Here is a 26,041-nt window from a genome sequence, read left to right on the forward strand (position 1 = left end):
CTGTTCTCTTTCTACAATTTTTCCTATTACATGAAGCAGTTTAAAGTGTTGCTACTCTTGTTAGAGTGGGTTCAGATAAACCTATATTCTTGTGACTAGCCAATTAGCATAATTTTTCCTCATCCTTTTATTCCTATAGTCCATTTTTTATTATGTTTTCTCTCAAAAGATATATAAAATTAAAAAAAAAAACTAATATTAAGCTGAAATTGATTTGTAGTTGCCCTTCCAAGTGATGTCTTTCTTTGCCTTATTCTGGTTCTACTAAGGGTCTCAAAAGAGTCAGGACAAGTATATTGTAGAATAAAAAAATTGTATGACTATGTAATTTGTCCTTTTATTCATATTCTTGATTAAATAACATATAATAAGAGCTGACGCTTACTGAGCACTTGCATGTGATAAGTTAGTTAGTACACATGAAGGACGTATTTGTTATGAGCCCCTCATATTCATCTTAGAACATTGAGTTGGAACTGTCATTGTCATCCCCATTTTGCAGATGAGGAAACTAAGGCACATTTACGCAGGTCACCCAGCTTTTAAGTTGTAAAACAAGATTGAAACTCACAGCATTTAGTTCCAAAATGTATGCTCTTCACTTCTGTGCTGTGTTGTCCAGATGAATCTGGAGAGGCATACCTGATATTCTTGCTGAAGAGACCAAGTACTGCAAAGCTCACAGCTATTCCACTTGTTTTCCTTCCCTTTATTCTTAGGAGTATTTTAAAATTTGCTAGATAAAATTAATTTTTTTCCTTCACATTATGCTATATGTTGAATGTATTTTAAAACTTGAAATGTAAGGTCCTATGACTAAATAGTTGTTCCTAATTTCTAATGAGAGAAATAAATGAAAAGCTGAAAATTAAATAATATAGTTTTTAAGTTCAGGTTCCTTATTCCAACTTGAAAAGATTTTCAGCTTCACTCACTGATAAAATTATAGTAAGAATAAAATAATAAAAACTTTGTATTAGGATAAGGAAAACAACTGATTATTCTGAAAAGAATTATTCTTTTGTAGGTAAAGATGCAAAATCCGAAGGTGTTATCCCTTCTCCTGTGTCAATAGTTCCAGAAGAAAAGGTGTCCTTTGGTCTCTATGCACTATCTGTGTCCTCCTTGACAGTAGCGAGAATCCGGAAAGTGTATAACAAGTTGGATAGCAAAGCCATTGCTAAACAGGTAAGCAGAAGAACTTCCCAGTAACTATGGCTGATTCTCACTGGGAAGCTATGCCAGAGCCTCATTTGGAGTGGTTTCTAAAAACAGAGCTTGACACAGCACTGTTTTTATTTTATTTCATTTATTTTTAATTGAATTTTTATTTATTCAGCATCTTAATATATTCATTATATTTAGGCCCTCAGATACATCCATATCCTAATCCTGTGAATATATTATGTTACTTTACATGGAAAAGGGGGATTTAGGTTGCACCTAGAAGATTGAAATAGGTAATTGAGTGATCTTAGGGTAAGAAAATTATCTTAAACATTCACATGGTCACAATTGACTCACAAGGGTCCCCAAAGATAAAACTAAGAAAAATAAGCCAGAGTGGTACTATATGATGAGAGGATTCAAGCTTCCATTCCTTTAAAGATGAAGATGGGGCAGTTAGCCAAAGAATGCTATAGTGGCCTATAAAAGCTGAAAAAGATAGGAAATAAATTCTCTTACAAAGCCACTAAAAGGAACCAATACCTTGGTTTTCGCCCACTGAAATTCATTTTTTAAGTGGGCATGGTGGCTGCATGCTTGTGATCCTAGTGGCTCAGGATGCTGAGGCAGGAGGATCTCAAGTTCAAAGCCAGCCTCAGCAAAAGCAAGGCAATAAGCAACTCAGTGAGATCCTGTGTCTAAAATACAAAATAGGGCTGGGGATGTGGCTCAGTGGCCAAGTGTCCCTGAGTTCAATCCCGATTAACTGCTCACCTCAAAAAATTCATTTTCTACTTTTGACCTTCAGAAATATAAGATAATAAATTTGTTTAAGTTACTAAGTTGCTGATCATTTGATACAACAACAATACAATGACAGGATGGTCTTCATCCTTAGATATAATAGTCTTTCCTTTATACCATATTTATGTTTGTTTTTTTTTTACTGGATATTTTAGTTATGCACGGCAGTAGAATTCACTTTGTATTAATTATACAGTCATGGGCTATATCTTATTCTAATTAGGACTCCATTCTTATGGTTGTACAGAATGGATGGATGTACAAGATGGTTAGATATAGTATTCTTTGATAACAAGTTTTTTCTGTCTGCATTTTAAATGTTTTTCTACTGTGCCATTGCCCTCTTGTCTTCGAGTTTCTGACTATATACTGTAAGTATGTCAACTTATTTTTCTCTGGCTGCTTTCAATTTTTTCTTTTTTTTATCTTTGGTCTTCAGCAGTTTGAGTATGATATCCCAAGTCTTTTGAGAAACTTGATTGGAATTCAGTGAACATCTTGAATTGATCCCCAATTATTCTTGCAAATAACTCTTTCTGCTTCGTCGTCTTCTTTATTTGTGGGCTTTAATTAGCATATTTCAGTCCTTTTCACATTGACTCCCTGTGTGCTGTTTGTATTTGGTTTATCTGGCTCCTGATTTAAGCGAAAACACATGTAGATATTTAGCTTAATTTGAGAATGTGAGAATTTCTTTATATGAAATTAAACATGATTTGTATTCTTATATTTATATTGGCAATGAAGAAGCCCAGCAATTGCTATTCTTAAAATTATCACTCAACATCTTTTTTATCCACCACCTACTGTGTGCCAGGCACTTTTATTCAAGAAACAGCAGTGAATAAAAAGTAAATTTCTTGCTTTTATATTTCTTACATTATATTGTATGTGAGTGTACATGCATTCCTATCTACAGAAATTTGACATGTCCTTTTCTTGTGTAAATATTTTATCTTCAAACTCTGATAATTGTCATGAATTAAGTATACTTGTTCTGGATGTTAATATGTTCATTGACTGGGGTGCTGTGAGGCACTGAGTGATGTATAAACCATGCCATAGGCTTCACTCAGAAGGACCTCTGAAATTGGGTCCCAGGATTCCTGGTCATTAGTAAATTGTATTTAACTTACTTTTTGAGAGTTTCTACTTTGGAAGTATTTGCCCATTAAAAAAATTTTTTAAATATTCTTATAGAAAGAGAGAAAATATATATTAATGATCTTACAGTTTGTTTCTTTTCCAATCAAAAGAGTCAGGCTGTTCTTCTATAATTACATTATTTTTCTTTCCTATTCTTCAGTTAGGCATTTCCTCCCACGAGAATGCCACCCCTGTGAAGTTGATACACAATTCAGCAGGACACCTTAATGGACCTGCACGGACAATTGGGGCTACTCTGATTGGATATTTGGGTGAGTTAAACTGCCTTTGTTTGTTAAGACTTTTTATTTGCCTTGAGTTTAAATTAACTTTCCTCACTTGAGAGGTAATATTTAAATGCATCATTTTTAATTCTTGACCTGTAGCAGTCTTGAAGTATTTAGAGATTAATGTAACAACCTCACATTCCAGTCAACTTTAAAAACAGGTCCACCTTTATAAAAATCTCATTAACTTTTCCCTCTTGTCAGCACTGATGAATACTGACTATATGCTACTATGATGTTTTTCAGTAAATTTCAAACTGTTCTAAACTATTAGGGGCATAGGTATAGCTCAGCAGTAGAGTGCTTGCAGAGCATGATGTGGCCCTGGGTTCTATCCCCGGCCCTGCAACAACAACAAAATATTTAGAACTATTATTTATTCTTTCATGGTTTGGTTTAGCAGTGATTTTGTTCATGAATTCTTTTGTTAATTTAGTACTGAGTTTAAAATAAGAACTTTTGTGAAATCTAACTGTAATAAAACTTAGAGCTGATATGTCACTCTATAGAGCCTTATGTATGCAATTTACTTAAAAAAATTGTTTTGGCTGGATAGGATCTTGAGATATTATCCCACCAGTCCATCCAAAATTCAGAACCAGTTATTATTCCTTTTAATATATACTTCAGTAAATAATATTGGTTCCTTTGTAGATTAACAAAAAGTTGCTATAATACTGATCCAAATCCTACCAGCAAGGACGTTTATCAGTTCTTGGCAATATTTTATTTTTATTTTTTGTGGTACTGGGAATTGAATCCAGGGTACTCTTTTACTGAACTCTATCCCCAGCCCTTTTTAATTTTTTTTTATTTTAGACACAGTATTCGTAAGTTGCTGAGGCTGGCCTTGAACTTGTGATCATCCTGCCTCAGCTGCCCAAGTTACTGGGAGTAGAGGTGCTTACCACCAGTCAGTCCTTGACAATTTTTAACTCCCAGTGATGTACACAAATTTTAACTTTGTTGTTCTTTTTTCATAATGTTGCACTGTTAAAACAGTTTCCTTTGCGCTATAGCATATGGTAGTTTTCCTTGAGCACTGCTCTTTGTCCATTTCAGAAATGTAGCAGTGGTGTGATATAGTGGAATGTAGTGAATAAGGACTTAGCTTATAACTATGTGACATTAGTCCAGAGGTTTTAAGCTCTATACCATTAGTCTTCTCACCTATGAAATAATAATACTGGCCCTGATTACCATAGAAGGTAGTTTTCAAAGTCAGGTTCTCTCCTGGACTCACTGATGTTGTGACTCAGATTACTGATCAAGGAGAAGCCTTTAATAATGGTGAGTAATGTGCTTTACTTGGCTTGGCTTATCTGTAGGAAGTACTTCATCCCTGCCAGAGTGGCTTCTGTGACTCCTTCCCCAGTTCACAGAATTCCCCTAAGTATATTACCCAAAGAATCTAATATGGCACTCTCACCTCAGTCTGTATGCTGCCCAGTGCCACACAGTGGCTATATTGGTGCTTGCTCTGAAACCCAGTTCTTCTCTACTTTCTCCTTTACGCCTGACAGTATGTATATTAACATTATTGTCTTCTCCCAAACTCTACCTTTAATTGTTTCATTTTGTTAGAATATTAGGACAGAAAAACTTTTTAAAATAAAAGTTACAGTTACAAGCAAACTACTTAAGATGATTTATTCAGTTCTTGTTTGTGTGGTGAATTCATTTTAATTATTTTTCACTATCTTTTAATCAGGAGTAAGAACATTTGTTCCTAAGCCTGTTGCCACTACTTTGCAGTACATTGGTGGAGCTGCAGCCATCCTGGGCCTAGTGGCCATGGCCTCTGATGTGGAAGGGTTATATGCAGCGGTCAAGGCCCTGGTTTGTGTGGTCAAGAGTAACCCACTGGCCAGCAAAGAAATGGAAAGAATCAAGGGCTACCAGGTTTGTAACCTTTGCCTTCACTTCACATCAAAGGATATTCTATTGTTCATGGTTTATTTTTTTTTTCAAGATCTAGAGGAATATGCTTGTCCAAGTGAACTTAAAAAGTCTGTCGTTTTTATTAAAAGTAGTACATGCCAAATGAGAACAAGTTTTCTTTGTTTCAGTTTATCCTTTTATCCATTCTTATCTAGTCTTACACACTACACCTTTGAAGTAAGCTACATTGTTTCCACATAGCTTTGATACATTTGAATATAGTTTTCATTACTGTTCATGGGGGTTAGTTCCAGGACCCCCCAACAGATGTCAAAATCTGTAAATGCTCAGGTCTCATAATGTGCATAATCTGTGCACATCCTCCCGTAAGCACTAAATCATTTCCAGATTACTTATAATACCTAAAACTATGTAGATTAAATTCTACGTAAATAGTTGTTACACTGTTTTGTTTAGGGAATTATGACAATAAAAATATCCGTTTTTTTTTTTTTTTATATATTTTTGATCCAAGTTTTGGTTAAATGTATAGTTGTAGAATCCATGGATATAGAGACCCAACTGTATTTTTAGATCAACAGTTTGCTTATTTGGATGTTGTTTTTCTTTGTGGAAATGGAAATGAAATTAAATCGGGTCATATTACCCCCTATGAGAGAGAGATTGCCAGATCAATGATCAATCCACACTATTCCCATTTTTCTTGTGGTTCCTTCCACCTCATACCCTGTCCTCCTCTAATTCCCTTACTTGTTCAGGAGCCAGTGCAGAGTTAAGTGTGCCATGCTATTCCTGAAAACCCACATGAAATTTAAATACACAGCATTCATCCATACACATCTAGTAACATAATTCAGCAAAATAAAATTACTTGTGAGAAGTAATTTGAAACAAGTATTTGGAGCAAGATTATATCCCTCTATTATAGATGAAACACATATGTGTCCTACAACTTTAGCAATTAGTTCATTAGTAGTGAGTATGCTACTTACTATGTTGTATAAATTTAATTTAATTATACTTTATTTTTGTAAATGTTTTTGTTTTATAACACTTTCAGAACATTTATTGTAGCATTTTTTACCATGAAAAAATAAGAATAATATAAATGTACCAAATGTATGAAAATGACTGAGTGTATTATTATTGTCCCATAGAATAGCATTTAGTCTTTTACATTGTAATTATGAAGACTATGTTGCAAAAGAAAAAAGTCCTTTTGTATAGAGAAAAAGAGTACAAATGCCTGTGATAGGAACAACTATTCAAATATTTATATGGGAATATATTTTAGTAGAGTGTTAGGATTATTTTGTTTTTCAGATTTTCTCTAATTGTATTGTTGTATTTGACACAATAAAAATTTAGAAATCAGCTCAAAGGCCTCATTACTCTACATGTATTTTCATATGTGTCGTGTATGTGTGTGAGTGTGAGTGATATATACATACATGGTGATTTATCAAAAGGCATTTGTTGTTACTTTCTTACAGTTGCTGGCAATGCTGCTTAAAAAGAAACGTTCCCTTCTTAACAGCCACATCCTCCATCTAACTTTCTCCTTGGTGGGAACTGTTGATAGTGGACATGAGACCTCCATTATTCCCAATTCAACTGCTTTCCAGGACCTGCTTTGTGATTTTGAAGTATGTATATAAACATTGGATGGTAGCATGTAGTCAATGAATCCATTTTTAAATTTTGTATAATAAACACTTTTATCCCTAAGATGTGTTTAAAGTTTTATAATTTTATGATTATTGTACTAACATTGTTTAGTAAAATATAAAGAGCAGAATTTCTTTCTCTTCAGATATATTCCACTCTACAAACATAGAAATGAAATGGTATGGTACATTTACCTAAGCTAGTTAATACACTGCTGCACTGGTGATTTGGAGGCAAATGTTTTCTTCAAATAATTATGATAGAAACTTTTCTACAGTAAATAGGAATCTGGACTTATAATTTGGGTTAATACAAACTATATGGTAAAATATCATTCGTTTTGCCAAAATAACAAGATTTCCACTTTTGCTGTCTTATCACCCATGAAGCTTGCCCTCTGTCCTCTGAAGGTCCCACTTAATCATTTTTATCCTTAATCACGTTTATCCTTTTAGCTCACTTCTTTTTTCATCCCACTCTTCATATTAATCAATATGCAAGAAATGTATACATTACATCCCTGGAAAACTGAAGGATCGCTAGGCTTTATGAGAGCAGAGATTATGTCTGTCTTCCTTGACTTGTTTCTCTGCTACCAGAATGGTGATAGCATCTAATGTTCACAGATATGGTACTAGGCCCTAACTCTTCCTTATAATTATTATATGCTGTTCCCTTGATTATGGAATCCCAGAAAACGGGCTGCATGCCCTACCTGTTTTACTGAAACTAGATTGTCTTACCTATGAGGATAATAATCTATGGCCCGTACTCACTTCTCAGCTTCCATAGCTCTCAATAGCATTTGATGTGGTTCCTTATCCTCTTCTTGTATCTCCTACATCTCTTGCCAGCTTTCAGGCAACACTGTCCTAGTTCTTTTGTCCCTCTCATTAATTTTAGTAAAATTTTCATGATTTTATGAAAAGATGTTCATTTTTATTTCTTACTATTTTGTTGAGGTTTTATGTTGTTTGTTTTTTATCTTTAGACTCTCACCTAATCCCACAGTCTCATCTCTATGGAGTTAACTTTCTAATCTAAATCTCTAACTTTGACACCTGAATTCCAGACTTATTTCTTACTTCTTTCTCAACATTTCCATTTTAGTGTCCCAGCAGCAATACCTTAACTGAACTTAACATCCCTCCCCAAATTAGTTCTTTCTTCTAACTTTTCTGTTTCTATTAATAATACCACCATTCCCTAGGCTTGAAATTATAAAATCAGCTTCCTTCTTCCTCCCTGTCTATAAACAGTCTGACACAAAAATCATGTAGACTCTTCTTTCACATTTCATGGTCTTCCTCTTTTGCTTCTGCTGCTACATCCTAATCTTGGCTCCAGTCATGTCTCCTCTTTCTCCTAGGATAGTTCACTTTTTTTCTCATTTCCTCAGGCTATCCTGTCTACCTTTGTCATCTAGTTTTTTTTGTTTTTTTTTTTTTAAGGCATATTACTTACTTAAATCCCAGTGAATTCCCTTTCTTACACAATGAAGTATATATATTTCTTAGCTTGGTATTCAGACTACTAATACCTAGCCCTCCCCTTTAAGAAACCATTTACTGAATATTTTTGAACCAAGCCCCATGTTAGTTGCTAAAGATGTAAAAATAAAATATATAGTCCATGCCTCACAATGTTCAGTTCATTAGAAGAGAAAAATAGCTGATTAAATACTTGTGGAAATATAGAGATAGGGAGGGTGTGCAGAAAGGATTATGTAGGAGTTAAGAGATTTATCTAATCCAGCCTAACCTTGTTTTCATTTGGTAACTGACACATTCAAATCATGAATTAGCTTTATTTATAGCTATCTGATTAAAATCTAATAAGAAAACATCAGAAATGCAATTGTTTAACAAACTTTGGCTTCATTTCATAGTATCTTGAGCACTTTATGACTTTATATAATCCTTTATTACCCCAAATCATAAATAATCTATAAATACCTAATTTACCCTATTCTTTAAAAAGCCATTTCACAAATATAAATAATTAAAACAGCATACAAAAATTTTCCTTTGTACTGGTTTTCCTAAACTTTTTATATGCATCCAGAAAAATTCGTTGTCTTTGAATATACCTTGTAAATACCTTTTGGTAGCATATTTTCCATTTCTTCCCTCTCACCCTTTGTTCCATTGTTTTCTACTTTAGCTTCTATATGTTGATAATCTCCACAATAGTTTATAGTGTTTTTGCTTTAAATAATTCAATTACTTTCAAAAGTCATGTTAAAAATTCTTTTTTATTTGCCTATATATATGGTGTTTATGACACTCCTTATTCATTTTTGTGAATCCAAATCTCTATCTTGCATAATTCTTCCTTCAGCATTTCTTACAGTGCCAGTCTGCTGTTAATGAATTCTCCTATCTGGAAAAAGTCTTCTTTATTCCTTATTTGTTAATGATATTTTTGCATGCAATATAAGTCTAATTGACTATTTTTATTCTTTTCACACTTAAAAGTCACTCCATTGTCTTCTTTATCTTTCTTTGACATGATTTGTTGATTTGCAAATTTGTCATTTTTATAAAATCTGAAATTTTTCCTGCCCTTCTTACTTTTATGGACATCCCACATATCTTGAGATTGCTTGATATTGTTTCACAAATCACTAATGTGCTACCTAGTCACTTATTTTTGGTATTTTTTTCTTATACTTCATTTTGAATAATTTCCTGAATTGTCTTTCCACAATATCTAATCTCCTATTAATGTCACACATATATTTTCCATTTTAATTATTTTGTTATGTCTAGAAGTTTGTTTTGTAGCTATGATATCTTCCATTTCTCTCCTCCTCATTTGCATCTTTTCGTTACATTTTTAAACATGCAGAGCATATTTATAACAGATTTTTTAAGTATGATAATTCCATCAACTGTCCTTTTTTTGGCCTATTTGTAGTGATTGATATTATTTCTATGTACAAGCTGTTTTGTAGGACTTTACAAAAATAAAAATTTATAAAGTGGTTATATTCAGTTAATTATATAAGTGAAATAAATTCCATGTGCTGTCTTTGTTTTTGTCAGAATTACATTTTGGGAATTTTTTTTAACTTTAAATCTACCACTGTTTTTTTTTGTTTGTTTGTTTTGTTTTTTTTGTTATAGGTCTGGCTCCATGCACCATATGAACTCCATCTTTCCTTATTTGAACACTTTATTGAACTGCTCACTGAGTCCAGGTATTAGTTAATACCTATGTAGTTAGTTGTTCAGCTACAGAAAAGATAGTACAGTATATTAAATCTTTCTTCTCTTACAGTGAAGCTTCCAAGAATGCCAAATTAATGAGGGAATTCCAGTTAATCCCAAAGCTGCTACTGACCCTTCGAGATATGTCTTTATCCCAGCCTACCATTGCTGCTATCAGTAATGTGCTGAGCTTCTTGCTGCAAGGTTTTCCCAACAGCAATGATCTGCTCAGGTAGTGAAAACTTCTGTATTTATCTTTTAATTAACCAGAAGTACCAATGAGATTAAGATGATTGAGATGAATGTAATTGGTTATTGTGCCAGTATAACACCAGTAATGTTGATGCCATGATATTTGTAAGGCATTAAAAATATGTAATTCCTCAATATGTTGCTTTTATTTTTATGAAGCAGAATTAGTTGTTGCCCCCAGTGAATAATAGAATATTGGAGAGAAAAGATGTGGGAATTAACCCCATGAGATTGATTAGCCTAGACATGAAAGTGTTCAGTCCCCAGCCCTCTTCCCCTAACTCCGTTAATTCTCAAGTGTATGTGCACAAGCACTCATGCGCACCCACACACACATACACTCATTGTGCACATGCTACTGCCATCACATACACATACTTTGAAAACATGTTTTTAACTTGGCGACATTTAAAATTGGAGTTTCAGAATTCATTTGGAATGTTGTAGTTATCATAATCCCTGTTTATTTAGTATTTATTCTTAGCATTGTAATGATTGCTTTGCTGAAATTATCACCAAAACCTATCAGTGTTTTAAGTTTTTCTCCCCTTTATAAATAAAGAAATGAAACCATTTGACCCTTGTCACATGGTTAAAAGTATTTACCGTATTTAACCGTACTAGTATTTCCAGATCCCAAATTAACTACCAAGTCTACAGTGGATCTATACAGATAATGTTAGAGCATTTTAACTTGAATCAGTCATGTTTGTCTTTTGAAACCATTTAAGTTAGTGCATTAAAGAATTCATACTTCTGAAGAACTATATTTTTAAAACATTGTTTGTATTGCTATTGGGGATGGTGCAAGAGGAAGCAAGCCAAATAAAATCACTTAAAAATCTATAAAAGTTAAAATAAAAAATGTTAATTTTTAATTTCTTTATATTTTACTCTTTCTTTGGGGGAAAGTAAAATGAAATCCATAACTTGATTTCTTTTTTTATTTGAAGATTTGGCCAGTTTATTTCTTCTACTTTGCCAACCTTTGCAGTTTGTGAGAAATTTGTAGTTATGGAAATAAATAATGAAGAGAAACTTGACATGGGTGAGTGGATCCTGGAATTTGGAGAAAATTATGATCAATTAATTGCTGTGCCCCTTTCTCTTCTGACACAAAGAACATTTGAATTATATGTTAGTGTTACATAACTTTCCTCCTTACATTTTTTTTTTGGTCTTTCATAGATATGTTTTTTATATCAAGCCCATACAATATGCAGAAGTATTATATTGCCTACAAAATTTAATACAGTGTGAATTTTACTTTAAAACTAAAATCCTTTGTATTATTAGAGTGTTCATAGCAATGTTTCTTTAAATAGCAAATGCTTCTAGTGTAATTTTAACATTATTTGATTTTTAATTTTATATACATCTTCAGAAATGTAGTACTTGACTGAGTGAATTATACCCATGATACTATTATTTTCATTTCCCTATTTAATAATAATCACTGAGAAAATGAACATTTCTCTAGAATCATTTTATATAAATATAATATAAAAATTTTAAGTTGTGAAAAATTACGTAATTTTTGCTGAGTTCATGAAAGCAAGTTTTTCATGGGATACCCATTTTTCCCTCTCTGTTTCCACATATTTTTCTATTGTATATTCTAACACAGGAAAGGTGACTAGAAAGCATTCAAAGAATCTTTTAGATTCATATCTGAAATTAAACTCTCAATATTATATAGTTGGCTCTACATATCCCTGGGTTCTATACCTGTGATTCAACCAACTGTATATTGGAATTTAAGGGGGAAAATATTACACCTGTACTGAGCATATACATATTTTTTTCTAGTCATTATTCCTTAAACAATACTATATAACATATAACAAGTATTTTCATGGCATTTACATAGCCGATATTTAAGTAATCTAAAAAAGGCTTGAGGTATCTGGGAAGGTTTTCATAGGTTATATGCAAATAGTTCATTTTATACTGTGTATTTTGATAAATGTGAGGAGTACTGGAACCAGTTCCCTGTGGTTCCTGAGGGATGACTCTGCTGTGTCATTACCCTATTACATTATTTGAGAATCGTATTACATACATGATCATCTTAATATTCTCAAAACCTTATCCACATAGTGGAGGGAGACATAATATTGTGATATCACTCCTTACAAAGACATTCTCCTCCATGTTGGCTCTCCTGTCCCGAACACTGCCTCCCCTGTGCTTCATGAATGAAACAAAATGGTGTAGTCACAACTGTCAATGGAAAGTCCAAGAGATTTGTAAGAACTAGTGAATTGCTACAGATCACAGAGTATATTGGTGACAGATTCAGGACTAGAACCTAAGACCCCTGATCAATTACCTGCTGCTAGTTCATTTGAAACAATATACTTTTTCTTGGAGATTTTAAACAAGTATTTCTCTAATAGACATACCTACCAAGAAAATTATTTGAATAATGCTGGACAGTGATATGCCAGTCAATACAAAATAATTAAACAGCATAAAAGGGATATGCAGTGTAGAATAAAATAAGAGTTTTGAGTGGGATAAAATTAATCTGAAAGTTCTTTCCAGAGTTTATTTTTTAAACTATATTTGAAAAGTTGGGGAGACATAATTGACAGAAAAATAGACAAGAGAATATCAAGTTTCTCTGTAGAATGTCACCTTCTGGAGAAAATTTTAAAGAAAGTTATTCTTATAGCAATTGACGAGTCATAGGATATGCTTTTGATAAGGCAGTATGCAAATTACCAGTCTGGGCCCCTTGGAAGAGAAGGGTATTGTTCCTTTTGGTAAGCATGAAGCATCCATTATGAATAAAGTACTAAATTAGCATTTTAAAGGAAGTTCAGTAGTGGGTCCCTAAATAAATAAAAGTTTATAACCACAGTAAGATTCAGCCTGAACATCAGTTCTGTCTATATACAGGGAAGTGTGCAGGCTGTGGCTGTCACCTGCAGCCCTTCCCCAGCAAAGTAGCTAGCCTGGAAGAAGTGGATGCTGCTGCCCAAGCCATGTGCTTTCAGATCTGTCCACTGAGGGCCCCTGAACTCCTGTTTTCCTTCTTTTCTTTTCTACTGTCTCTTGTGCATTGTGAGCCTTTGTTCCTGTTCTATGCTATGTAATTCTCTCTTTCTGTATGATATTTATTGAGTAGGTTTATGCTTCCTGTTTTCAAATTTTGAATCTAATAATTTAACTTGTCCTTCAGAAAGAAGCTAGAAATTAATGACCTGGGTGGTTGAGGATCTGTTTTTTTTTGTTTTTTTTTGTTTTTTTTTTAATAGTCCTTACTCAGTGCCTTTCCCACTGCTGAGTAGGGGAGGGAAGTATTAATGTGATAATCAAGGCATTATCACTAGTTTCAGTGTTAGATGTAAATGAACAATTTTCAGAGGGTTCTAAAGAGAAATGATTTAACCTTTTCCTGTCCACTTTAATGGAAAGTAATTCTACCTAGTATGTTCTCTAATATATTCATTTTTTATGGAGATTTCAAAGAACACTTTGGATATTTTATTCTCATTTATCTGCTAAGCATATTTAACGTAATTTATTTTCATTTTAGGAACTGAGGAAGAGTTTGGAGGTCTTGTATCTGCTAATCTCATACTTTTGAGGAACAGACTTCTAGATATCTTGCTAAAACTAGTTTATACATCTAAAGAAAAAACAAGCATTAACTTTCAGTAAGTAAAACATTTTTAGAATTGATGGTACATTTGCTATCAGTAGTTATTTCACATCAAGCAAAAGATGAAATTGCCATTGGCTTTATATTGATTTTTTTTAACCCTGAAATTTATAGTAACTAGAAAATGAAAGCCAATCGTATTTTTTTGTTTTAATTTGAAATACTAATTTCTGAAATTAATTTTGCTTCTTTGAATTCATCTATTACTCAATAGAGCTTGTGAAGAACTGGTCAAGACACTGGGTTTTGACTGGATTATGATGTTTATGGAAGAACATTTGCATTCCACCACAGTGACAGCAGCCATGAGGATTCTTGTTGTCCTGCTGAGTAATCAGTCTATTCTCATCAAGTTTAAAGAAGGACTCAGTGGTGGAGGATGGCTTGAACAGACAGATTCTGTCTTAACCAATAAGATTGGAACTGTATTAGGTATGGGACTTGTATAGTCAGCTGCTTTAAAATAAGCTGTTGTATTTTGTTTTTAAATCCTGCCTAAGCTCATACTCTCTAGTGTGTGCAATAACTGTTAAGTCATGAATTTTAATTAAGGATAGGATGAAAAGCTTATATAGTTTCAAATTCAAAGTAAAGTCAGAGATCATTTAAAAGTTTTGAAAACTCAGGTAATTATTTATGGCTTTCTTTCTTTCTTTTTTATAATATAGTCCCTATCTGAACTATATGCATATAATTAGCAAATTATCAGTAGAAATAACCATTGTTTATTTTGAGTGTTTACTCTGTGTATGTTACTAAACACTTGCCATGTAATAACATTTCATTTGCATAACAATTGTATAACGTGTAAACACCATCATATCCATTTGATAAATTAGAAACTCAAGGTATGGGGTGAATTTATTTGTTACACAACTAGGAAGTGTCAAAATTTGAATTCATGCACTTATATCTGAAATATATGCTTTTAACTGTCATATCATATTGCCATTCAAGTATTTAATTTCAGTCAGCATTTCAGTCAAAGCTTCTTATCCTCTGCTCACTAGTTCTTGTAGCTGTTTTCAACAAACAACTGAACCTTTTTTTAATATTAGAAAACTAGAGTTTTCTGTTTTCCTATATTATATTTGCTGGCTTGTTTCTGTTCATATTAATGACTTACTTTGGGAAATATATTTTCGAAGATAATGTTGAAAGTATAGACAGTTAATTATTAAAGTACTTTAAAAATAATTATCAATGTAACATTACATAAAATCATATATAACTATGCTCTTGTCTGATCTAAGGAGATTATATCAAGAATTTCTGTTCACATATGTCAGATAGGAAAGTTAAGGATCAGAATTTATTATGTAGCTTATTAAAAATGTAAAGTATCAATATGTAGATGTTTCCTACACTGCTTCAATTATCAGTGTAAATGATGGGAAAACAGAGCTTTCAGCTCTGGACTATTGTTATTTCACATGTGGAAGATTCTGAGGGTACTTTATATGATGAAGAAGTGGTATCATTTTCATTTCACTGTGAAATGATTTCTCAAAAAAATTGTTTGCTTTAAATATATTTTCAGTGATCTTATAGATACTTCTGTGCTCGTGAAAATAGATCACTATTTTGAATGGGCTATGAAGAGGAATATAACCTGCAAATGTGGTGGTTATGAGCAGTTTTTTCTGCCTGCATCTCTTCAATAATATTAGAAAGAAGTGCTTTTCCTGCATTTGACCCACCTGACTTTGTACCTTAAAATGTGTCTGTCTTTAATGGATACCTGCTTGTACATTGCATATGATGCTCTGATTCCACAAAAAGGAATCTATTCAATTTAAATTTGATCCCATTTAATTTTTCCTGAATCTCTCCCCACCCTCTCTCCCTCCATTTCTCTCTCTCTCTCTCTCTCTCTCTCTCACACACACACACATACACACACACACACACAATCTATAAACTGTTGTATTTTGTTTTTAATTCTTACCTAAGCTCATGCTCTTTATATGTGTGTGTGTGTGTGTGTGTATGTATATGTATACTCTGTGTGTGCGCGCGTGTGCTTGGGTATCTGTGATGTGTATGTATCTTCAAATTTTATTCTGTTTCTCCTTGATTTGATAAGCAACCCAATGATTTGATTTCTCAACTCACCATTATTAGTTTTTGACAGTTTCTTTTCCTTAAAAAAAAAGAAAATGAAAAAAAAAGTGAATCTCCTTTTGAAATATAAATTGCTTCAGAGTGAAATCAATTCTTCATCTATTGGTTGCTGTTCACAAAAGATTTCTATTGAAAATTTGGCCAACATCCACTTTGTGCTGAGTACTACGCTAAGTTTGGTATAGCAGAAGAACCACATGTTTGGATTGTACCCTGAAATTTGTTGTAAAACAAAGGAAAACAGGATTGATAGAAGCATGGATGCTATAAGCCATATAATAATAATGGACCATCTCCTAAAAAGCTGGGTTTTTGTAGAAGTCTCTGCATCTGCATGGTCAGCTCAGCCCCAGTGGGAACCATAGCCACAGTAGACTTATACTTGCCATCCCGCTGTCTGGCAGCCTTCCAAGGATGCAGATTATGTTGTGAGGAAGGTCACATTTTTTTTTATTCATTTAGATTTGTCTCTAAATCTGTAGATAATTTACAGTTAACTGGTTTATCATGATTTTCAGGATAAATGAAATATATTAACTATTGTACCAAGTGTGTTTTTAAATTACATTTTTGTAGCATCTTCAACTTCAGCAATATTTTTTAAACAAAAATTTTCAGCTTTATTATTTATTTATTTATGTATTTATTTATTATTTGTATGTGGTGCCGAGGATTGAACCCAGGTCCTTGTGCATGCGAGGCGAGCCCTCTACCGCTGAACCACACCCCCAGCCCTTGAGCAATATTTTTAATTTCACTTCCCCTTTAGGGAAATATAAGCAGGAATATTAGAGCTTTTCGAAAGTTTTTTGTTTTTTGGTCTTTTATTTTTGGGGGTTTTTTGACAGGGGAGTCCTGGGGATCAATTCTAAGACTTTTATGCATGTGTTAGGCAAGCCTATCAGCAATGAGCTGCAAAAGTTATTCTTTTTGGGTGCTGTACATTGAACCCAGGGACTTAGGCATGCTAGTCAAGTGTTCTACCGCTGAGCCATGAGCTTTGTCCAACTGGTAAACAACAATTGAATATTTATATGAATGTTCAAGATAGACAAGTTACACATACTGAATTACTCCCTTCTTTGTCAATGCAGCATGGTTATTGGTTGTTAATTTTAGTATTATATTTCTTCTTCTCCTAGGATTCAATGTGGGCAGGAGTGCCGGTGGGAGATCATCGGTCAGGGAGATTAACCGGGATGCTTGTCATTTTCCTGGTTTTCCAGTTCTTCAGTCCTTCCTTCCTAAACATACTAATGTCCCTGCCCTCTATTTTCTCCTCATGGCATTGTTTCTGCAGCAGCCAGTTAGTGAGCTGCCTGAGAACCTGCAGGTCAGTGTGCCTGTCATCAGCAGCCGATATAAGCAGGGTGGCCAGGTAGGAATTATCTAGTAAGGTGTAAATGTAACTGTTTATTCAAAAAAATAACAATAGGGTAATGGGTTAATCACAATAAGACCAATTATTGATTCCACCAAACTTCTCCAGTAATTTTCCCAAAAAGAAGTCCTTTGTTACTGACTTTTTTCTTTATGATTACTCTGATTATATATGCATAAGAACGTTGTATGATATTAATGGTGATATAAATAATTCTTTTGATTTATATGATTTTATGTAAAATATGGTTTCATTTCCGAAGAATTAAAAATGAAAGAAGTAGATAGATACAAGTTATGATTAGAAAAATATTTTAATTTCTCATTTTTGGGGGGTTGGGACTGGTACTGGAGATTTAACTCAGGGTTACTTGACTACTGAGTCACATCCATATTTTGTATTTTATTTAGAGACAGGGTTTCACTGGGTTGCTTAACACCTTTTGCTGAGGCTGGCTTTAAACTCAGGATACTCCTGCCTCAGCCTCCTGAGCCACTGTGATTATAGGCATGCGCCATCACACCTGGCATATTTTAATTTTCTAATGATAGATAATATCCGCATTAGGAAAACAATAAGGCTTTATTTGACTTATAATTGAAGACTATTATGGATGTGTATGTGAGACTTATGTTTGTGGCCTTACAAAGACTTAGGAATTTAGCTTTTAAACTCAACTTTGCTTCTATCCAATGCCAAATAATATTCAGATCAATTCTAGTAATTGACAAAACTTTTTAAGTGAAATCATTAGGCTGTACCCTTACCTTAATTCAAGATATGGATTTGTACCAGGCAGTTTGGTTCTTTATACAGCTTTGGAACATACATGGTACCAGAGTCATGAAGTATTACATGAAGCTGCTCTGGATAAATCTCCTCAAATTGATTTTTATTTTGTCAAAGCTTATCCATAAGTGTCTAAATTCAACTTTGAGCATTGCTAATAATGGGGGGAAAGTGAGTTTATCATGCTTTTATGAAAGAACCTGCTTAAAATCATCAATTCTGTAATTTCAACTCTGGGCTAATTAGCATATATTTTATTTTTGCTTGCTTTCTTTAGAAATAAATTAGAAATCTGTGTTTGAAACATATCTAAGGCAAGATTCAGGATGATATATAATATAACTAAAAATGAGTTTGAAATGTACAGTGAAGGGGTACTAGGTCTCTTTTTCTAATTGCTTACTTTTTAAAAAAATTAGTTCAGAGAAATTTTAGAATGTTAGAAATTATGCAAATAGTGACTACTCTTTAACCATTTTGACCTCTGCAGTTTGATTTGGATTCTATCTGGACATTTATTTTTGGAGTTCCTGCCTCCAGTGGAACTGTGGTTTCTTCTATCCACAATGTATGTACAGAAGCTGCTTTTTTATTGTTGGGAATGCTCCGCAGCATGCTGAATTCCGTAAGTTACTGAGATACTAGTCTACCTGCGTGTAATCTGGGTTTTTTTTTTTTTTAATAAAAGTATTCTTGTATTATTTACTACATGGTCTCCAGAACCTTATTATATTTTGTTATCTCTAGGAATACACTGTGTAATTATTAAGATCACAGACTCTGGAAACCAGGGTCCCAACGTGCTAACTTGTAATGCATCATTTTCCTCAGTTTAAAAGGTTGATAATAACAGAATTTACTTCTTAGGGTTATGAGTATATATTGAGGTATGCACAGAGAACTTAAAATAGTACCTGGCATGTGGTAAGTGCTAAATAAGTATTAAGTTATATTATTAGGATAATAAAACATCATAGTGTATCCATGTGTACAGTGAATATACATTTTGGTATAAGTTCTTGCAATAATACATTTTTTGAACATTTAAAATAACTCTCCTTTAGAGGTTAAAAATATTAGCAGTACAAGTTTTTGTTTGTTTTGCTATTCTGATTATTTCTAGTTATGAAAAATTTAAAAAGTAAATGACCAAATATATGTTCCTATTTTACATAAATACTTTCATGACTTATTTTTTTTACCCAATTTAGGATTCTGTTTTAAGAGGAAATATTAACTTTAATTCTTTGCATTATACTTGACAAATATAATTTTAATCAGATTATTGTTATGCCATCTAAGAACAAAAATTACCATTAAACATATTAATTTAGAATATTTAGGAATTCTTGTTTTTTTCCTTATTCCTAAATAAATATAAAATTCCAAGTTTAAAAAAATCACTCTCTGGGCAGGTATTAGAAGATAAATATATATTGCTTATTCTTTATCATCATTTTTTTGTTGTGTTATATAATGCTTAAGTATTTTTCCTGCTATAATATACATGATAATGCTCAGAAAGATGACTTCTGCATCTTTTGTCTTCCTCCTGTCTCTTTGGCATGATGCATAGTGGGACAATAATAATGGTAATACAACCATTGTTGGTGTACCAGCAGTAGTTATGTTGATAATGATAAGTAATCAAAACCACAGACTCCAGTTACATGAGCTGAGTACTCTAGCGAGTAGACAAGCATCCTGCATGTTTCTAGGGCTATTATTTTTATCCTCAATAACTTCTAAATTTGTTTGCATATGTGTGCATACAAGTTTTTGCTCAGATGTGTAGTTTATAGCATTCTGGATCATCAGTATATCCATTTTTAGAAGAGTAGTGATTAACGGATTTTTGAAGTAATTTTCATTGACTTCTCTGATATTATTTCTTCCCTTGACTCCCTGACAGCCTTGGCAATCAGAAGAAGAGGGGTCTTGGCTCCGGGAATATCCAGTGACCCTGATGCAGTTCTTTAGATATTTATATCACAATGTTCCAGACCTTGCCTCCATGTGGATGAGCCCTGATTTCCTGTGTGCCTTAGCAGCAACTGTCTTCCCCTTCAATATTCGCCCTTACTCAGAGATGGTAGGAAAGGGGGAGGAAAATGTCAAAACTGGAATTAGTCTATTTCAATGGTTAGCAGATTTTTTTTTTTTTTTTTGCTAATCTTTTAAGCTTCTGACCAAGTTGCAGTTTCATTACTTTATATATCACCTTTTTCATCATTGTCTGTGTGTCTAGCTTTCCATACTTTCCTTTTACTTTCCCCTAAAACAGCAGTGAGCATTGCTTCCTATTTTCATTGATGATATTCTTGTAAGTCCTTTGTTAGTAATTTCTCTCTGCCGGAGGGTGTTGATTCATTTCTTATTTCACATTATGATACCTGTGTAGTTATAAAATGTACTTTCCAGATAACAAAACTCTAGTCAGACTAAATTTATTTCTCTCTTATTTCAGAAAGTAGGAATTTGCTGGATAATGAATTATAGAGTTAATTTGTCTTTCTGAAATATAAAATATATATTGGTTCTTTTGCTCACAAGATTTCTTATTTTGCTTAACTTTTGCTTTTTCTTATATTGTACTAATTTAATAGAAAATTATTAAATTATTTATGATATTGATACTCCTTTGTCCTTCAAAACAGACCCAAAATATGGCTGTCTCCTCCTCATACCTCAGAATTTCATGATGTTTCCTCTCATTTCTATCCTATACTAGAATAAACTACCTTGCTCATACTAATTTTTCTCCATATATAAATGTAAAATACTCATTCTAAAATTGTGGGATTTTTTAAAAGAAAGAAATATAACACATTACTTTAACACTCTGGTATCTTTATAATTTTAGAATCCTCATTTCTGATAAAACTGTGACCCTCCGTGATATTTAAATATCATTTTCTTATTAGCATCATGTAATCTGTCTACCGGTTTACCTTTCTCTCTCACTTGGCTCAAAATTGGCAGTAGTTTTATTATTATTTGGACTTATTTCATATGAAAATGGAATAGCACTTAGGTGGTATTTTGCCAGATTTTTATCTGAAACTTTGTAACATTTAATTTTTCAGTAGGTAGACTTTAAATACACAAATATAGTCATTCTCATGTTTTTGTTTCATTTATTTTCAGGGCAGTTATACACAAAATATATAATGTGATTCTACATAAATTTTGAGTGGTCAGTCAGAAAGACCATATGTTGAATAACTGTGACATATGGTGCCAAATTACTATCTTGGAAGTAAGAGTCAAGTAAGGCAGAGTGAAATAATGTGCTGAGTAGCTTAATAGGAGGTAAATGCTGAAGGAAAATACTGCTGTTGCTGTAATTTTATTTTTAGGGAACATACAGGTAAATGTGTCTCATAAAACCTAATGTGCTTCCACTTGATTTTACTAGGTGACTGATCTTGATGATGAAGTTGGATCTCCAGCTGAAGAATTTAAAGCCTTTGCCGCAGATACAGGGATGAACAGGAGCCAATCAGAATACTGCAATGTGGGCACCAAGACGTATCTGACCAATCACCCAGCTAAAAAGTTTGTTTTTGACTTCATGCGGGTCTTAATAATAGACAACCTCTGTCTTACCCCTGCCAGCAAGCAGACTCCATTAATTGATCTTTTGTTGGAGGTAATAGCAAAGAAACACATTTACTTCTCATTTACATTGCTTTTATAATTAGAACTTTAATAATCAAGATAGTTCTGTATTAAATGTCTTCAGACTTCTAATTTTTCTGAGTTAAATATGGGCAGAACATATTGGGCTTTAGATCCTATCAGTTTACTCCTCTTCTTTCCATTCCCTTAACCATGACCACAATACAATTTTTTTATCACCTCTTCTCTAACAATTGGCAAACTTTTCCTGTAAAGAACTAAACAGTAAATATCTTAGGCTTCTTGGGCCACATAGTCTGTGTCTCAGATATTTGACTCTACCATTGTAGTGTGAAAGCAGCTATAGATGACACAAAAAGGAATGGGCATAACTGTGTTCCCATTAACTTAATTTGCAAAAATTGTCACAGTCTGATTTGGGCCACAGGCCTTTGCATACCAACTCCTTCCCTAGACATGGATAATACCTAGTGGCACTGTCTTCTCACCTGCAAATTCCCTGCCCGGTATTATTGCTGTTGCTATCTAGTGCCGCTTTAAGACATTGTGTATTATGCATAGTAGATAGTTGCTCAGTATGCACTTGGTGAATTTCCTCTGAGGCAGAGACTTCTAGGTTGCTTGCCATTTCTCCGGGTAAGTGGTAGTAGTCAATGATACATCAAAAAATAGAGTGGCTGTAAGCCTTAAATGTCCTCGCTGGCCCTAGAAATTAGCTTTCTCTGAAAACCATTAAAAACTGTTCACTTAGGAAAATCCCAGAGAAAATAAAAAATCACAGAGAGGAAATCTAACAAATCTAATAAAGAATACCTTTCCTATATATGTATGTTCTTTGGGCCAGTTGGTATAAATAGGATCAAATAGTCGATGGAGGGAAGTATGAAGGTGGGTGAAAGATTGAATCCCTGTGTTCTATCTGGACTATAGCAATAGAACCATAGCTTCCTCTGCTCCCCCTAGTGGCCGATATAGTTAACCACAGAAGGTGTTTTATCCATGTGAAAACATCTCAATTTGGTCAATTAAAGAACTAGTCATGCTAAGCTTTGTAACCAGAACCACAGTGTTTAATATTGGCTGGGAAATAATTGGTTTCATCATTAGTTTGTATAGTAGAATTAAAAAGCATGCCTGGTAGAGTTATCTCCTTTGAAAACTTTAAAAAAACTCCAGGAAAAGAGATGGTCAGTATCTTAGTGTAAAAGGTGAGAATTTGAATGCTCCATAAAAATTGAAGTGGTGATCAGAAAAATATCAGGATAAAGTTCAGAGATATTGGTAACACACCTTAGCTAAGCATAAAAATAAGTACACATTTATGAAAGATATGAGGTGAGAGGCTCTGTCCAGTGATAGCATTTTCAATCTTATAGGAACCCCGATATCCCATTAATTAATACTGGATAAATTATATAATTACCTCTCTTCATATTTTAATAGAAAGAATTTGATATACTTGTATGAATCTTAAGGTAAGGTGCTCATTTTTGTGGGCACTAATTTGTCCACAATGGACTTGTGCCTAGTTGTATTGGGAAATTGGGAGCATTCACATTTTAGTTCTGGAAGAAGCAGGTATTATCAGGATTAAAGCTCCCAGAAAGATGAAAAACTATTGAAAATTAAGATATTGACCTTCATATGTTCTTTCACCTCTCACAACAGTTAGCCCAATGCCTTGGTATATTCTATAAGAATTTTGAAATAATTTAACTATTAATTACTCCTGGAAGTCCCAAACTGGAAGATGGGATGCTACCTAATAAGAAGGATAAAACTTTGTGATTAAAACTTTCCTTGCTATTTTAAACAACTTTAAATCTAATACGCCCAGTTAGAGAGTGTGTGTGTATGTGTGTATGTGAGTGTGTGTATGCTTATCAAAATATTATTAGTGTCATTTCTTCCCTATAACATAAAAAAATAAAGTATACCTAGTTACAGTGGCACATACATATAATCCTAGCTACTGAGACAGCTAAAGCAGGAGGATCACAAGTTCAAAGTCAGCCTGGGCAACTTAGCAAGACTCTGTCTCAAAATATAAAATGGCTGAAGATGTAGCTCAGTGGTAGAGTGACCCTGGGTTTAATCCCCAATACTAGGAAAAAATTATAAATATATAATTTTTAGTATTATTATGAAGTCTGTATCCCTGAAGAAATTTAGGAAAAGAATTATATATTAACCTTTTCACCTACATGAAAAAAGGAACTTGAACTCACTGATTTTTAACCTAATAAGGTAAATCAGGCCATCTTCAGTCTTATGAGTGTTAGAATTTCATCATAGAAACATCTATTGCCAGGCTTGGTGACACAGGTATGTGATCCCAACACTTGAAAGACAAAGGTAGAAAGATCCCTTGATACTAGGAGTTTTAAGACCAGCCTGGACAACATAGTAAGACCACATGCCCCCCAAAAGGGGACCTGCTTACTTAGGTATATCCGCAAAAGAGGTGAAATTATCTTTTTTTAGCAATCTCTAGAAATAAAAGATTCTCATTGTCACGAATGGTGTGTGGTCCATATAAAGGATGCAATGTGATATAAGAGAAGGATTATGGCATTTGGAGTAAGAAATATTGGGTTTGAATCTGGCCCTGTTGTTTAACAGATGGCATTTTAAACTGCTTAAGTTTAATCTATGAAGAATGATATTCACTATATCCTCTGCAGATATGTTCTAAGGGTCAAATACATGTATATCATCCAGCAAAAAGTATTTTAAAGAATCATTGTGTGTTGGTTATAGGGGTGTGACCTTTCCTAGGTTCAGTTCCCACACTTGTTACAGTTTCCTCCTTGTGGAAAAGGATGTAGTGAAAGGAACTTCTCAGAATTATTCTGAGAATGAAATAGATAATGCATGCAGTATCCATAATACTGGCTGGCCCTTAGTATGTATTAAAAATTTATTAAGTGGCCTTTTTTAAGGGAAGGACAAATGGATTTGCAGCAAATGAATACTACTCTGGTGGTAGAAAGAAAGTGCATGAGAACAGACCACAGAGTATCTGTATGTGCCCAGAGGAGGAAAACCTAGGGTGCTGAGTGGAGTGTGTGCTTCTCTGATAGTACATGCAATGCTCTGTGATCTGAGGTGCTCACTGTGCCACTCAGCCATCGTCTGTAAGATCTCCCTATTGTCACACATCAGATTGATGACAGAAGTGGGGTCAGTCAAGAAGAATAACCAAAAGCTGAAAATCCTCTTCTCTAAAGGCTTCCAGCCCATTCCAGAAACAGGACAAAATACCAGGCCTTCCTGAGTATAGACCTCTCTCTCCTGGGCAGCATGTGCCCATAGGCTATCTGGCCTATGGGTAGCACAGGATTCTGCCTAATGGTTCTGAGGCCTCAGAAAGTTGACACTGATCTTTTGCTGTCTGGCTTTGCTCTTGTCACCAAAAAGACAGATCTGATGTACAGAGGCCAGAGCAAGGCCACAGTGCTTACCTGTCTTCTTTCTGGTTGTCTGGTGGGCCAGCCAGTTTTACCTAAAAGGATGATGAGGAGATTGTAGCCTGCATTCTACAGCATTGCTCTAGTGCCCTTGTCTTCTTTGTTATGTAGATTTTAGTAGAGTGGGGAGAATATGCAGGTTTGGCTTCAGAGGAAGTGAGGTGTGAATCCTAGTTGTAACCAAGTGACTTACACTTACTAATAATCCTCAGTTACCTTGTCCTCTAAATGGGGATGTTGGTGTCTACTTCAATGGGTATTTTGCTGATTAGGTAAGGTAATTTATATAACTTAGCACTGATTCTGGTATATAACAGTAGTCTAATGAATTATTTACAAGAGACAATGCATTTATAAAATCTTTATAAATTTAAAAATTAGGTTGCCGTAAGTCTCAGTAAGAACATTTGAACTATATAACTTCTGTGAGAAGAATTGGAGGATTTAATATCTGTTGATGACTGGGCCATCCTTAAATCCTATTGGAATAGGAAACAGTATTTTTATTTTATTTTATTTTATTTTAA

General features: G+C 33.7%; 1 protein-coding gene across 8 annotated transcripts in view; it reads left to right on the plus strand.

Annotated features, from left to right (window-relative positions):
* The window catches only part of Wdfy3 (WD repeat and FYVE domain containing 3), a 256,720-nt gene that overhangs the window by 155,555 nt on the left and 75,124 nt on the right, over positions 1-26,041 (plus strand). For 7 of the 8 annotated variants that reach the window (XM_046457610.2, XM_046457609.2, XM_046457613.2 and 4 more), the window contains 13 exons: positions 1,028-1,188; positions 3,278-3,389; positions 5,116-5,306; positions 6,800-6,952; positions 10,103-10,176; positions 10,257-10,418; positions 11,392-11,486; positions 13,983-14,103; positions 14,323-14,540; positions 17,375-17,610; positions 18,893-19,027; positions 20,315-20,494; positions 21,821-22,054. In XM_046457610.2, coding sequence (XP_046313566.1) covers positions 1,028-1,188; positions 3,278-3,389; positions 5,116-5,306; positions 6,800-6,952; positions 10,103-10,176; positions 10,257-10,418; positions 11,392-11,486; positions 13,983-14,103; positions 14,323-14,540; positions 17,375-17,610; positions 18,893-19,027; positions 20,315-20,494; positions 21,821-22,054 — 2,072 coding nt within the window. The remainder of the gene's footprint in view (positions 1-1,027; positions 1,189-3,277; positions 3,390-5,115; positions 5,307-6,799; positions 6,953-10,102; positions 10,177-10,256; positions 10,419-11,391; positions 11,487-13,982; positions 14,104-14,322; positions 14,541-17,374; positions 17,611-18,892; positions 19,028-20,314; positions 20,495-21,820; positions 22,055-26,041) is intronic. The other variant, XM_046457611.2, reaches the window with a different exon arrangement.

The sequence above is a fragment of the Marmota monax genome, unplaced genomic scaffold (genome assembly GCF_021218885.2).
Source record: "Marmota monax isolate L192 unplaced genomic scaffold, Marmota_monax_Labrador192_F-V1.1 WCK01_AAM20220418_F8-fsc00128, whole genome shotgun sequence".
NCBI lineage: Eukaryota > Metazoa > Chordata > Mammalia > Rodentia > Sciuridae > Marmota > Marmota monax.